Genomic DNA, 13,532 nt, shown 5'->3' with positions numbered 1-13,532 from the left:
TTACAAATCGAAGATGCTAATTTTAATAGCATTTTTTTACATAGAGAAATTGAAAATGATTTTACATAATCATTATATATGTAAACAAAAGCTTTATACATAATAGTATACATCTAAAATATCTTCTATTAGCGTTTTCCAATTTGTAAACAAATTCATTTATATGAAGGATATTTTGCATGAAAATCTATTAACGCTATACTTTATTTCATTTGGCCATTTGAATATTCATATTGTAAATAAGTAAAATAATTTCCAAATGGTGATCTTGGAAAACGCTATCCTAAACAATGCACAACCTATTGAAAGTATGAAAGTCTTATAATTGATGATAAAAATATTTTCAAGAGTGACTCTTTGCAAATGACAATTCGAAAGATAATCAAAAGGACAAGAATATAACATTTTATTTATATCGATGCATGCGAATGATAATGATGTTCTTTAGTTGTATGTTAAATGTACATACAATGCTCCGCATCTGATTAACAAAAAGGTAGCTAGTTTGAAATATTTATTGACATAGGTTTTTCCAGGGTCATGACATGGGCGAATGTTTTGAAAATTGATGTACTTATAAACATATTTTCACGATGTTCACTGTAAAGCTAAAGACATTTCATAATATCAAAGGTGTTCATAAGTTTCAAAACTCAGCCTTGAAATACCTGGACAGCTTTAAGTTCTATTTCGTTTATGTCGAACACTAAATTTTCGTTTAAATACGATCATGCGATGATATCATAGCCTCATTATTAATTTGTTTCCAGGCATAGTTTAAATATTTTGTGAAAATTCTTAATAAGTAATTAAACAAATCGGGGTGGAATTTTCATTACATAAAAGTTATTGCTTTTTAGCGACTAAGCAAAGTGATTAATAAAAATATAAAGCCGCCCCGCAAATCGCGAATCTAAACACATAAGAGATTCGTGTTTAATGAATAAGTAAAAATAATTCTTGTCACGTAATATCAATGGATTTTTACAATAATGCCTACGAACTATGCCCAAATCATGTTCGCTTTACGAGTCGTTCTAGTAGAACAGATACGGCAATTTTTTAAATATATCATTTCTTCCTTAATTTATGAACCACACATTTTATAAACTGAGCTCCCCATCCTGATTATAAGTAGAACTATGAATTTATTTTTCTATTGACTATATTATTAGCGTGACAAACGCTGCTTTCTTTCTTTGTAAATATTTTTGTATATATTTTTTAAATATTAAAAATAACGACCAATGTGATTGAAATAAAGTATTTATTATTACATACACAAGGTGCAAACGTAATTTATAAAGAAACAAACGTAAAAGAGCATTATAACAAATATGTATATATACAATCCAATAAAACTTAATATTTAACTCTTTATATCTCTATTGTATTATAGTTCTCCCTTATGTAAGCCTTTAATCTCGTGATATCTTATCCCATTCTATTGTTCTTTTTTCTTCGTTTATTATTTTTTTATAGTCATACATGTTCTTAGTTTTCTAACACTATAGTTTTGTGCAATCTGCCGGAACGAGATCTTGAGATAAAGAATATTACCCATAGCAACAGTATAATTAGGAGATATTTTTATTAAAACGGAAATTACTAATTATCAACTATATAAAAAGTTTTTCATTTCAATACAAAGAATATTAAAGAGATCATGCATCTATTTTATTAAATCAATTTCTTTGATACCAACCCTTAATATTCTTACATTTTTATATAGCAGTTTTTAAGATTTTCTTACAGTTATCGCGTTCGAATTTTCATTTTTGAAATCTACGAGGACAGTCTTCCACAGTAGGATCGGAAGATATTTATAAAATTAAATTTTAATTAACTTATAGTAACAATATTTTTTAATAATTATTTATAAAGTTCTAATTAATAGAAAAAGTAATTCCCCCATCCATAAAAGAGTTAAAAAGCATAGTAGTAAAAGCATACGTTTTACAACGATCCTTTAATTACATGCATGCTTATTTCATGAATTTTTCCTTTATGCAAATTAGAATAATTCGCCAATTTTTCAGCAAATGGCTACGAAGATGGCTTCACATATGTAATGGCCTCGTTTTTTCGATCGGGAGTGGCGTTTATTTATCTCGATACAATTCGTATGCAGGACTACGTATACACTGTGACAGATGGTGACACTAACGACTATATTCATTCAGACTTGGCTTAGAGTTTATCGATTTACTCGAAGTTTTAGAGCTTCGCATAGTGAACTTGGTTTATTTCGAGCAACAACAAAAAGGTCGATGCGTGTGAATTCTTTTCACTAGAGAAATCATTAATTTTTCGATGGTAACCGTATGAGTCATCTTGAAAACAGATCATACTTGTTGGTCATTTTGTTGACAACAGTGGAATAAGATAGACAGATAACAATTCTTTACCATTTTTGACGTTTGAACTGTCATCGTGTCGTCTGTGATTTTCCACAAAACCTGGAGTTTTCTGATTCACGCGCCGAGAAACTGGACAGGAGAATAAGTAATCGTAATCTTTTTTATCCCGAAGAATATTACCTTCAAATCGAATCCTGTGTGCCTCTAGAGTAAATTACGAAAGTGATTTTTTATTGCGAATGATTATCTTAATGCGTTAATCAATGAGGGTATAACCTCTAAGAAGAAGATTACTGTCACACATAAAGAATAATTGAAGAGTGCTTGTAGAAAACGTTGTAAGTGTCAAGAAACAAGTTTTTCAGCAGAGAAAAATAAGTTATGCATTAATGTAGTCCAAATTCATGAAAGAGAAAAGTATATCCATAGAAAATCCTGTATGTGCCCCCTCTTAATTGTAAAGAAAACTCAATGTTCCATTCATTTATATATATGGCATAAACAAAAGCCAAAAAACAATTAATTAATGTTTATTGACACTTATATTTTCTTCTATAGCGGCAACACTATGACAACATCCTCTAGCATTATTAGTAACTATTTAGAAAGGAAAATTACACTTGAATTCTATATTACAGTATTCAAAATCAAAATTATTCAATTTTGGCACCTACAGTATTTTCTACAAGTACTGTTCAATCGTATCTTAATATATTTCTAATCTTGTTTAAGTAACATAAAAGTCAACATGGATATTGGCTTTTCGTCATACCACAATGGTGGACCCGCAAGGGAACAAGATTTTGGCAGATTATCACAGACAATTGGAACGTCAATTTTGAAGATATCTCAAAATGGTAAATAAATGGACTTTATTTGTTGAAAGATATATTCAATATTCATTTTGATTTCTGTTCGACAGTATCTTCTATGCAAAAGATGGTTAATCAATTGGGTAGCTCTACTGATTCTCAAGAGCTACGGAATCAATTGTAAGTTGTTATCAAAAAGTGTTAATCAATTGCATTCTATGAATACATATTTTATGTAATGTATTTTTTAGGCATCAAATACAACATTATACGCAACAGCTGGCAAAGGATACTAGTGTACATCTTAGAGACTTGGCTATACTGGCTAATAATTCAGGATCTACCAGTCCTGGTGAACAGAGACAGCGTAAAATGCAAAGGGAACGTTTGCAGGATGAATTTACAAGTGCATTAAATTCTTTTCAAGTATGTTTACTTTGTTACTTTACTATGTATGTTTATTTACATTGTTAGGAAACACAATGGAGGAACATTATGATATAGCGAAGCATCATGTATTTCTAATTTGTTTTATTCAGCAAATTTCCTTAGCCGACTGGTCTGTAGCCTACATACTACATGTGACAGTGGCACATTCCGTTCGTGAAAATTTGTTTGTTAGAAATCGGTCATTGTTCGTTTTCATGAAATTTTTCATGATAAATAGCAAAGTATCATACAATTATATCCTAAAGGGTCTTCTAGGATTTAGATGCTCGTTACCGAGCATAACGGTTCTTGGTACTTCGTAGTGCTATGATCCAGTTGCCAAGCCACTATGTAATGGTCATCAATTCCTTCACCCCCGCTCCAAGGGCAGGTCACACTACGGATGCATTGGAAGGGGGTGACTGCGGTTTGGTCGCCTTTAGGAATAAGTTAATTGTCATTTATATATCACTCATAGCAGCTCATACTCATAGTCATAATCTTTCGTTAGTTAGTCTTCCTTGTCATCCATAGTTATTCACTTTAGTTAGTTAGCAGTAATAGTTTGTTTGTTGAAATACATGATTTTTAGTTTCCAACATGGAGTGTTCTTTCGTTTTATATTAGTTGGCATATCGCGCGCAAAATTCAATAAACTCTGAAAGACCCACAAAGATCAACCGCGGGGAATAAGTATGTATAAATTAAATCTTTTAGGCAGTGCAAAGGCTTGCAGCCTCTAAAGAGAAGGAAATGGTTAGAAAAGCAAAAGCAAGTGCAGGTATTACTCCATTTGGAGAGAAGAAACAAGAGACATTAATAGAGTTACAAGATAGCAGAACTCAGAAGCAAATACAGCAACAGCAGTTAAAAGAGGAACAAAACTTGCGAATGTTGGAAGAACAAGAAGCAAGTATAAGACAATTGGAGGTACATTTCTTTACTTATTTAATGATATGTTATGAATTTTTTGAGTCGATACTATAATGATTTATTTATTTTGCAGAATAATATTAGTGACATCAATCAAATTTTCAAAGATCTTGGTGCTTTAGTATATGATCAAAGAGAAGTCATTGATTCTATAGAGGCTTCTGTTGAAAGAACAGAAGTATCTGTCCATGAAGCTTCTTCACATGTAAGACAAGCAACTATATATAAAAATAAACTGCGCAAGAAAAAATGCATACTCGTTCTTATTGGAGCAGTCGTGCTGTCTATATTAATTGGAATCATTGCTTGGCAAAGCTCTTAAAGAATTTGATGGTACAAAATGACGGTAAAAGACGTAGCTGCACTGCATCTTAACTGCAAGGTACCATACTTGGTGTATTTTCTGAAAAATCTCCTGATTTAATTAAAGTCGCTTTACGAATATGAAGGAAGAATAGTACTATCAATCAATGGAAGTGAACGTAACGGAAAAAACTTGCATCGCACTATATCTTACTAATAACATTCTTATAATTGTGATAATAAATGGTGCAAGATCTATTTTACGAATAAGATGTGCAACGGCAAGTCTAAGACTGCCCAGTCCATTTGTACGTTTCATTACTCAATGTGTAATATTAGTGCATAAATATATATATATATAAAAAAGAAAAATATATAAATATATACGTATATACGTATATAGGTCTATTCATGATATAGTTGTGATTAATAATTTCACATTATTTTATGGATTATAATATGTGAATATAGAGATTCATTTTGAACGATGCCAGTCTGCATTTTGAAAACTGAATCTCGCGTGAATTGTATGAATCGGTAAGGAGTGAATGTATTGATATAACCATCATATAGTATGCAAATTGCGAACACACTACAGAGATTGTTCTTATCTGTAAACATTAAGATAAAAAAAATTCAATGCGGATATTATGAAACAGCAGAGTATATGAATGAGAAATCAATGTAAGCTAATTGTATTATATTTAAGAATGTTAATTTATTTTAGCCAAAATGTAATAAATCATGTAAAATGAAGTACATATATCAAATTTGAACAAAATGATTTATTATTACTGAATTTAACAATTATTAAATTATTTTAAGACAAATTTTTACTTTATTTTATATTTGATTAATGTAATATTAAAAGTAGATATTAAATCATCTTATGTATTAAAAAATTTACTTTAATCTTCAGTCTATCATTTTATACATATTACAATACATGTGTAGGATTCACGATGATTCCCTCGTGCTAAGAGGAATACTAGACAAGGCTTCGCGCCGCATAAATAGTGCTGTTATAACGAGTTCATTAATAATGTCAGTAAGATTAGTGACAGAAGTTCGCAAATAGTACGCGAGTACTATAGTAGTTAGTATAAAAAAATAGTTTATAATATGAAAAGAAATCACGGCACTTATTGTTATTCATAACAAAAGGAAAAGTATGTGTTGCGAGTATTAAGCTTCGAGACAGAAGAAAGAAGAACAAAGGATGTCGTTGATAGGCGCAGTGCTTTTGTGAAAAAGCACCTATTCTTGGCACTGTTCAAGCGTCTGCTTGTGTCTACCATGCCGTGATGCTGGTGAGTTCTGGGGAGTTAGCGCCAGCGGCAGAACGCCCCTATGTAAAAAATATTAATTGAAATAAAATTGCGTGTCATATCGTTTCATATCGAAATATGATGCGACTCGACATCGATTGTGTGTACATATGACTTAATACTTACTTTACTACTTACATATACATGTATATGTATATGTACATGCTACCTATGTAAGTATTCACCAGTTACATCCGTGTCGTTTGACGGTTTACGTCTATGTTCACGCAATATGGAAGTGCATTAATTGTTTTGTTTGACATTCGCGTTCGTAAATTAAATATATCGAAATAATAAAAAAGAACACGTACCAGACAGAAGTTTTAAAAATATAATGTTGAAGCACATTTTTGTTGTAACTACGATTGTATTAATATGTTTGTCAGAATCTGAGGTTAGGTTATTAAGATAGAAAATAGCAAAATCTAATTGTCATAATACATAATCCCCATAAACGAATTACAGGCGCAATATGATGATAAACGGTGCAAATGCATTTGTCCTAGTCTTCCATCTGTTATAAATACAACACAATCGTCGTCAGAACGAAAAACATATATTATAAATGTTCCACCATCTGAATGGTAATTGAAATTCCTAATACATAATTAAGAAGCTTAATCCCATATGTGTAACATGCATAAGTTATCAATGTCATTTGTATGTAACTTCATGTAAATTTTAATTTGCAGTAAATGTGAAAATGTTGTATTGTCAAAAGTGGGAGATCAGTTGAAAGGTAAAGAAGAAATTTTTTGTTCACGATGTGATTGTAAATATGAAAACAGAAATACCACCATTATCAAAGTAAGTCTTTTTACTATTTCTCATTTAGTAGAAAGTTTATGAAGTAATTTGTCTTTTCAGATAGTAGTGATACTTGTTATTTGGGTTATATCTCTGTTAGTAATTTATATGTTATTTTTGATTTGCCTGGATCCATTGTTAAATAAAAGAATTCATAAAGCTTCAACAAATATTGGCTATCATGAACACAATAATGAAGATGTAAGTTAATATGGTTTATTATATACATTAAAATCTAAAATATCAGATGTTTAGTTTGATATGTTATGATTATTTAAACCATCTTTGTTTTAATAGGACGATTCCTCAACAGCTCCTGGAACATTTCATGCCATGGGCGAAAGAGGTAATGTTTTAAATCGTGTTGGTCATCAACAAGATAAATGGAAACGTCAAGTTCGTGAACAGAGACGTAATATTTACGATCGGCATACTATGCTTAATTAAAGTGTACAATTCTGTTTATAGAAGGAATTAAATATAATAAATAACAATACAAGGGCTGTGACATTTATTTGATGGCATTTACAGTTCTGTATATATAATTTTTTCAGATTATCTTACATATAAATATGTTTAATTCCTTATATGAAATGATAAAAGTAAACAATTGAGCTATTTGTAAATGCTAACAAATCTGATTATGGATGCTATATTACATCAAATACATAACTAGTGATTTCTAAATTCTTTGAGTAATGTATCAAACAGTAAAGTATTAAAGTGTGTTATTTCTATTGGTAAGTGTATATATATTTTTATGAAATATTTATTTAAAAATAAATTGAACTACTTTACAGCCTGGTATTCATGAATTGTTACATAAATAATTTTAGTATATGGAACATTACTTTCCATAGTATGAATAATACTCAATTTGTAGAAAATCAATACAATTTTACTTGTTTAGATCAATTCACAATCATTCAAAATTTGAATATGAAATTATTTAACATTATTTGGACACTGCAGGCGAGTCTTTATCACGTAATACATCTTCAAAAATGTTTTTGAGTGTATCATACAATGTTAAAACTAATGCTCCACCAGTACCTCTGAGAATATTTGACAGTGAACCTTTAAAAAAAGCACCAACACCTTCTGCCTTGGCTGTTTTGATCCAACAATCTAATGTATTTTTATACATGATTTCTCTTTTACTACGTCCTGATTGCATCATCATACGTCTTCTAACTGTATCAAAAGGGTATGACATAACTCCAGCCACTGTTGTTACTACCTGTAAATAATATTATATCTGAAAGTTTGAAAATAATCTTAAAATAATAAAAAATGACTTACTTGCGCAATTAAAAAGGTAATATGTAGGGGAGTATTTTTTGGATCAGGAAGCATGTTTTTTGTGGTATCATAAAGACCGAAATAAGTAGCTCTATAAATAATAATTCCTTGAACGCTCACATTAAACCCTCGATATAAACCAATAAGGCCATCTGTCTTGAAAATTTTTATTATACAGTCACCCAGACCTTTGAATTCCCTTTTATCTCCTTGTCCAATATCTGCAGCCAATCTGCAAAGTACATCATTATTATATTATCTAGAGCAAGGTAAATGTATTACCTTGTACGAGCAAAATCAAGTGGATACACAAATAAAAGAGATGTTGCTCCAGCAGCTCCACCGGAAGCCAAATTTCCAGCAAACTGTCTCCAAAATGCATCTTTTGGAACACCTTCCAAAAATATAGCTTTGAATTTGTCTTTAAATGCAAAATTTAAAGCTTGAGTTGGGAAATATCGAATTACATTAGCTAAATTTCCTCTCCAAAAACTAAGAAATCCAGTTTCTTTCGGTATACGTATAAATGCATCCATCATTCCTAATAAAATGAAAATCATGGTAAACCATAAAAATGTTATTTTATTTTGTATTGAGAAACATACCTTTGTACCGATCTTCTGGTCTTATTTGTTTTGAAGTGTGTTGAACTTGGAGTAATAATTTTACCCTTTCTAATGGTGCTACTGCAGTTTTTGATACAGCTGCAGATATCCCACCAGCTAAAAAATCTATTAGAAATGACTTATATGCATCCATATTATAAATTTTTTAAGACATATCTTTAAAGATAAATTTCAGTTTACAAAGATAAAATCGGTTCAAATAAGGGATCATAATGTTAACACAATTTCATAGACCAAATGATTTTATAAGTTTATTTCGACATAAAACATATCTTCATTATATTGAAACTATCATAAATAAATATTAACCCACATATGTCATGAGCTTTTTTACAATGGTTTAATTTGTAACTTCTATTGTTTTTTGTTTTTGTTTTTGACTTATTGCAATGGAATGGGCAAATTAATACACAGGAAATTTGGTTTTAACGTTTAATCGCTTTACATAAAATTGAATCTTCTTCTCATTAATTTAAGGCGTTAAATTGGTCATACAAATTTTGTCATCAAAACTCTCAAACACGTTTCAAGAACTGTATATGACTATCATTCTTCTTCGTACAAAGAGTTTCAGATCACAGTAAATTCTAACTAAAATTGGCGCAAAATATATTAATGCATCTTTAAAGGAAAATAAGAAGTATAACTAAACATTAAGTAAAGATATTTAAATTTCAGGGACTAGATAGTTACTTAACATTAAACCACATTGAACAAGTGTTAAATATTAGCACTTCCAGTTCTAAAATGCTCATACCCATTAATTACATTAATACTACTGAAAGGTATGTATAGCATATTTAGAGGAATGTTCTGGCACATAGTGGCAAAGTTATATATGTATGGACAAAACTGGACCATCTTTGGTCAATATGAGATTCGAAAAGATATATTTGTATTTGTTTCTTTTCTCTTCTAAGTGCATAAAAGACTAATTAGAAATACAATAAACATAGAAATATGGTACAACTTTAACTTATTTCGTCAAATAAAAATAAAAATTGTACTATGAGTTTCCAATATCCATTAAATAAAACACACATTCACTGCCTGTATAACTTAGGCATTCATTGCTATCTATTGTATATCGTTCAAGTAATGAGATACGGATGTTGTGCGAATATATTCACAATTTATAATCTATTTTTAAAAATGTATATCATTTTGAATATATTTCCTTGTAAAATATTCATTCACAATTGGTATTAATAGAAAGTGATTTGTTATCTTCAATTAACTGGCAGTGAAAGTACCGAACGTTTTATCCAACGAAATGTCACTAAAGTTAAAACTTATAATTTGGCTCTAATATGCAACAGCATATTAAAATAAATGTGTATATCAAAGACTCGTTTAATACTTAATATTACGAGTATGAATGTGGTCAGGAAGTATTAAAAACTCTTGTACCATTCGATTAAGCCGCATGAACAGACTGAAAAAGAATTATAATTGTGATTTCTTCTATCGGTATATTTCAAATACGATTACTTTCCATGATTAGGCATACCTTTGCAATATCCACGCCTGTTAAATTTTTAACCAAATCCGGTACACGCGTCACTATATTAAACACTTCCTCGGTTAACTTTTCTGCTCCAATAGTTCCACTTCCACTAGAAACCATTGTTATCTTTTTGGCTTGTGATAAAGGTGCTGCGACTTCAGCGGCAACCTATGAAATGTAAGGTGTAAGAGGCGTTTACATTACTTAGTTAAAAAAAATCTTTGAAATTAAGATACAAATTCTTTTTCAATTACCTTTGGAAGAGTATCTAACATCATGTCTATCATAGCAGCACTCTTGTATTCATTCCATGCAGCGGCTTTCTTTGCCATTTGTTCCGCTTCTGCTTTAGCCTTTGCTTCAATAGCAAAGGCTTCTGCTTCACCACGAATTTTGATGGCTTCTGCTTCGGCTTCAGCTTCCATTACTAAACGCAGTTTATTAGCTTCAGCCATTTTTTCTAATCTGTGAATATATAATATTTATAAACACTTATTTATCAATTTTCTAAAGTTACTCAACTTACCTATATTTTTCTGCATCAGCTGGGCGTCGTACAGTTGCATCCAATTCTCGTTCGCGTCTCATCATTTCTTGTTCTTGTACTGCAATTTCTTGTCCACGTTCAACCACTTTTATTTGCATTTGTTCTTCCATAATCCTTTGCTTAGTTTTTGCAGCTTGCAATTCAAATGCCATCTCTGCTTCTGCTTTCTATAATTAAAATATAAACCAATGCGTTACTCATAGAAACAATGACAAAGATGAAAAGAAAGAATAAAAGAAAAACGAAGATAAGAAAACCTACTTTGGTTTGCACTTCAACGTCATATGCGGCTTTCTTTAATTCAAAATCACGCTGCGCTTTAGCAATCTCGGTATCATTAAGAAAACGAGCAGCCATTCTTTGTTCTTCAGCGATGGCTTCGCGAATTTGAGCATCTCTGCGAGCTTCTGCTTCACCGATTCTCGCATCACGTTTCACCTCAGCTGTTCTTGCCATACCAAGAGCTTTCAGGTATCCCTATAAATGATCGATAAACATTTAATACAATATGATTAATAATATTGTATTTTCATTACGAATTTTATGTAATAACGTTCATTTTAGCAATTACTTTGAATTCAACCTGAATTAAAGGCAGCATACAATAAGAATATCACACATATTTGAAACACAGAAATTTGCAAATGTGTATAGAATATATGTGCTACCACTGAAGCAAGCACTTGAGATATGCTCTAGTTCCCTCTTATTTGAATATTAATGATCTGTACTAATATTCTTTGAACAGCAGTGCAGTAGCATTATATGTAGTGATAAAACAAAATTTGAACGTACCTTTGCCCCCTGCAAGTAGCAAAACAAAAATGTATTCAATTTACAATGTACAAGAATTGGACTACATTAACTCATATTAATAAGAAATTACTTATAAATATTGCACAATTGCACTTAAAGGGGGACTTTTCATATTAAAAAGACTTTATACATTTTAGAATATTCAATTGTTTTTAATTTTTGCATAAAAGTTGTTCCTGAATTCGTTAATAAGAATCAAATGCTGTTTAGTAGGAAGAAAAAATTAACTTACTTCTTCATCTCGAATATCTTTTAATGTATAGGACACAACAGTGATGCCCATATTGACTAGATCACTGCTTGCTACTTCAAAAACCTCCTTGCTGAATTTTTTACGATCCTTGTATATTTCCTATTTCATAGAAATAAAAGAAATTAAACGGAATTAATATTTATTTTCACCTAACAACTTAATTAAAAAATTTTAATGTAATGGTATGTATTATACCTCTACAGTCATGCTTCCCATTATGGCCCGTTGATGTCCTTCTAATGTTACAAGTGCAATATTATGAATTTCTTCTTCAGTTTTCCCAAGAAATTGTTCACATGCTGTGGATAACATTTCCTCATTTTGGCCTTGTATTTTGACCTTTGAACAAATACATAAACATTTGGTAAATAAATAATCATTTATTTACGACATTTATATATAAATACTTTAATTATATTAGAAATTAATACCTGTGCAATTCCCGTTACAGATATTGGTACACCTTGACATGTATACACAGTTGGACTTTCTACTTGTAAAGTCATAGTATTCAATGAAATTCTAAAAAATACAAATTTCAATTACAATAGAACAGTTATCAAATATTTATTACATCATTTCTTTATATACAATACAAAAACCAAAATTCAACTATATATAATTTTGAGCTTTAATTTCATTATTCAATAAGTGTAACAACTTACTTTTGTACTTGTTGGACAATAGGCCAAACAAATACTCGACCACCAGGTACTAGTAGAGGCTTACTGTAGCAACATCCTTAAAAATAAATTAGTGAAGACAAATTTCAATGTATTATATGATCTTCTTTTTATATTGGTATTATTATATTATAGTATAAAATAAAATACATTTAAAGAAAAAATATACAATTAAATCTATAGTAAAATAACTTAGAATCAACCAGGCAAAATTAATAGAAAATAATGAATCTATATAACACTTAATTAATTTTTCTACTTTATTACGAACTAAATTTTCCAAATCAATTAATTGATAAAGTGCTCCTCCCATGTCAGCTTGATAAGACGTACTGAAACCGAATAATTTGCAGTAGAAATCGGTTAATATAATTACCTGATACTACGAGAGCCTCGTTTGGGCCACAAGTAACGAATCCACAACTCATAGTCGCGGGTGTAAAGAAAAACAATAGTTACAGCAAGTTTAAAGGGATTGAATTTCAGTGTAATCCCTCTACAGTCAATTGACGTCGCTACGATGTCGTCATTCTGTGAGATCGTATTGGAGCTTATGCCGAGTTTACAATAAACGTCTTAGCTACACTCTCGCTATTAAGCTTTTATACCTAATAAAGTTCTGCATTGTATTTTAAAGTATTAACCCATTTGCATCCGTAAGCAGAATATTCCGCGCATGACGATCGTCTCCTATCACTGAACACGAACTATTCTGCGAACCGCGATTTTTTTTTATCACCGGCCCCGGAATATTCCGCATATGATACCGTTCGCATCTTGCTGTCAATTTGCGAGCATTTGAGCTATTTTCATTGCGTTCTTAACA

The 13,532-nt window shown here is 30.6% G+C and overlaps 4 protein-coding genes and 1 long non-coding RNA gene across 10 annotated transcripts; 2 read left to right on the top strand and 3 right to left on the bottom strand.

The window, feature by feature from the left end:
• Positions 1–219: 219 nt before the first annotated feature.
• Positions 220–1,835, bottom strand: LOC139998061 (uncharacterized). 2 transcript variants are annotated; one of them, XR_011803173.1, is made up of 2 exons: positions 1,706–1,835; positions 220–1,525 (listed from the first exon to the last, which is right to left on the bottom strand). It is a non-coding gene; the product is annotated as an uncharacterized lncRNA (long non-coding RNA). The 2 variants fall into 2 exon arrangements; XR_011803172.1 differs by having other exon boundaries at positions 1,721–1,835.
• A 288-nt stretch (positions 1,836–2,123) lies between these two features.
• Positions 2,124–5,618, top strand: Syx7 (syntaxin 7). 3 transcript variants are annotated; one of them, XM_072022285.1, is made up of 6 exons: positions 2,124–2,511; positions 3,093–3,217; positions 3,283–3,352; positions 3,424–3,598; positions 4,319–4,531; positions 4,608–5,618. In XM_072022285.1, exons 2-6 carry the CDS (start codon positions 3,109–3,111, stop codon positions 4,854–4,856), a joined length of 816 nt encoding a protein of 271 aa, XP_071878386.1. In that variant the 5' UTR covers positions 2,124–2,511; positions 3,093–3,108; the 3' UTR covers positions 4,857–5,618. The 3 variants fall into 3 exon arrangements, with proteins under 3 accessions (XP_071878386.1, XP_071878385.1, XP_071878384.1); XM_072022284.1 differs by having other exon boundaries at positions 2,124–2,698; XM_072022283.1 differs by having other exon boundaries at positions 2,126–2,505.
• A 506-nt stretch (positions 5,619–6,124) lies between these two features.
• Positions 6,125–7,475, top strand: LOC139998060 (uncharacterized protein CG1161). 2 transcript variants are annotated; one of them, XM_072022287.1, is made up of 5 exons: positions 6,125–6,147; positions 6,631–6,749; positions 6,858–6,972; positions 7,033–7,173; positions 7,270–7,475. In XM_072022287.1, exons 1-5 carry the CDS (start codon positions 6,142–6,144, stop codon positions 7,417–7,419), a joined length of 531 nt encoding a protein of 176 aa, XP_071878388.1. In that variant the 5' UTR covers positions 6,125–6,141; the 3' UTR covers positions 7,420–7,475. The 2 variants fall into 2 exon arrangements, with proteins under 2 accessions (XP_071878388.1, XP_071878387.1); XM_072022286.1 differs by lacking the exon at positions 6,125–6,147 and adding an exon at positions 6,349–6,559.
• Positions 7,476–7,777: 302 nt separating this feature from the next.
• On the bottom strand, positions 7,778–9,091 carry LOC139998056 (ADP,ATP carrier protein-like). Of its 2 annotated transcripts, none has more exons than XM_072022279.1 (4): positions 8,880–9,091; positions 8,557–8,815; positions 8,275–8,506; positions 7,778–8,212 (listed from the first exon to the last, which is right to left on the bottom strand). In XM_072022279.1, the coding sequence occupies exons 1-4, from the start codon at positions 9,031–9,033 to the stop codon at positions 7,928–7,930; spliced, it is 930 nt and encodes a 309-aa protein (XP_071878380.1). In that variant the 5' UTR covers positions 9,034–9,091; the 3' UTR covers positions 7,778–7,927. The 2 variants fall into 2 exon arrangements, with proteins under 2 accessions (XP_071878380.1, XP_071878381.1); XM_072022280.1 differs by having other exon boundaries at positions 8,395–8,506.
• Positions 9,092–9,318: 227 nt separating this feature from the next.
• Flo1 (flotillin-1) lies at positions 9,319–13,492 on the bottom strand. Its single transcript, XM_072022278.1, has 10 exons — positions 13,083–13,492; positions 12,689–12,764; positions 12,455–12,545; positions 12,219–12,362; positions 12,003–12,122; positions 11,216–11,431; positions 10,934–11,121; positions 10,662–10,872; positions 10,411–10,575; positions 9,319–10,335 (listed from the first exon to the last, which is right to left on the bottom strand). Exons 1-10 carry the CDS (start codon positions 13,132–13,134, stop codon positions 10,318–10,320), a joined length of 1,281 nt encoding a protein of 426 aa, XP_071878379.1. The 5' UTR covers positions 13,135–13,492; the 3' UTR covers positions 9,319–10,317.
• Positions 13,493–13,532: the final 40 nt, after the last annotated feature.

This window comes from Bombus fervidus, chromosome 2, assembly GCF_041682495.2.
Source record: "Bombus fervidus isolate BK054 chromosome 2, iyBomFerv1, whole genome shotgun sequence".
Taxonomy (NCBI): domain Eukaryota; kingdom Metazoa; phylum Arthropoda; class Insecta; order Hymenoptera; family Apidae; genus Bombus; species Bombus fervidus.
Note: the sequence above shows the minus strand (reverse complement) of the source record. Positions and strands in the feature narration are given on the sequence as shown.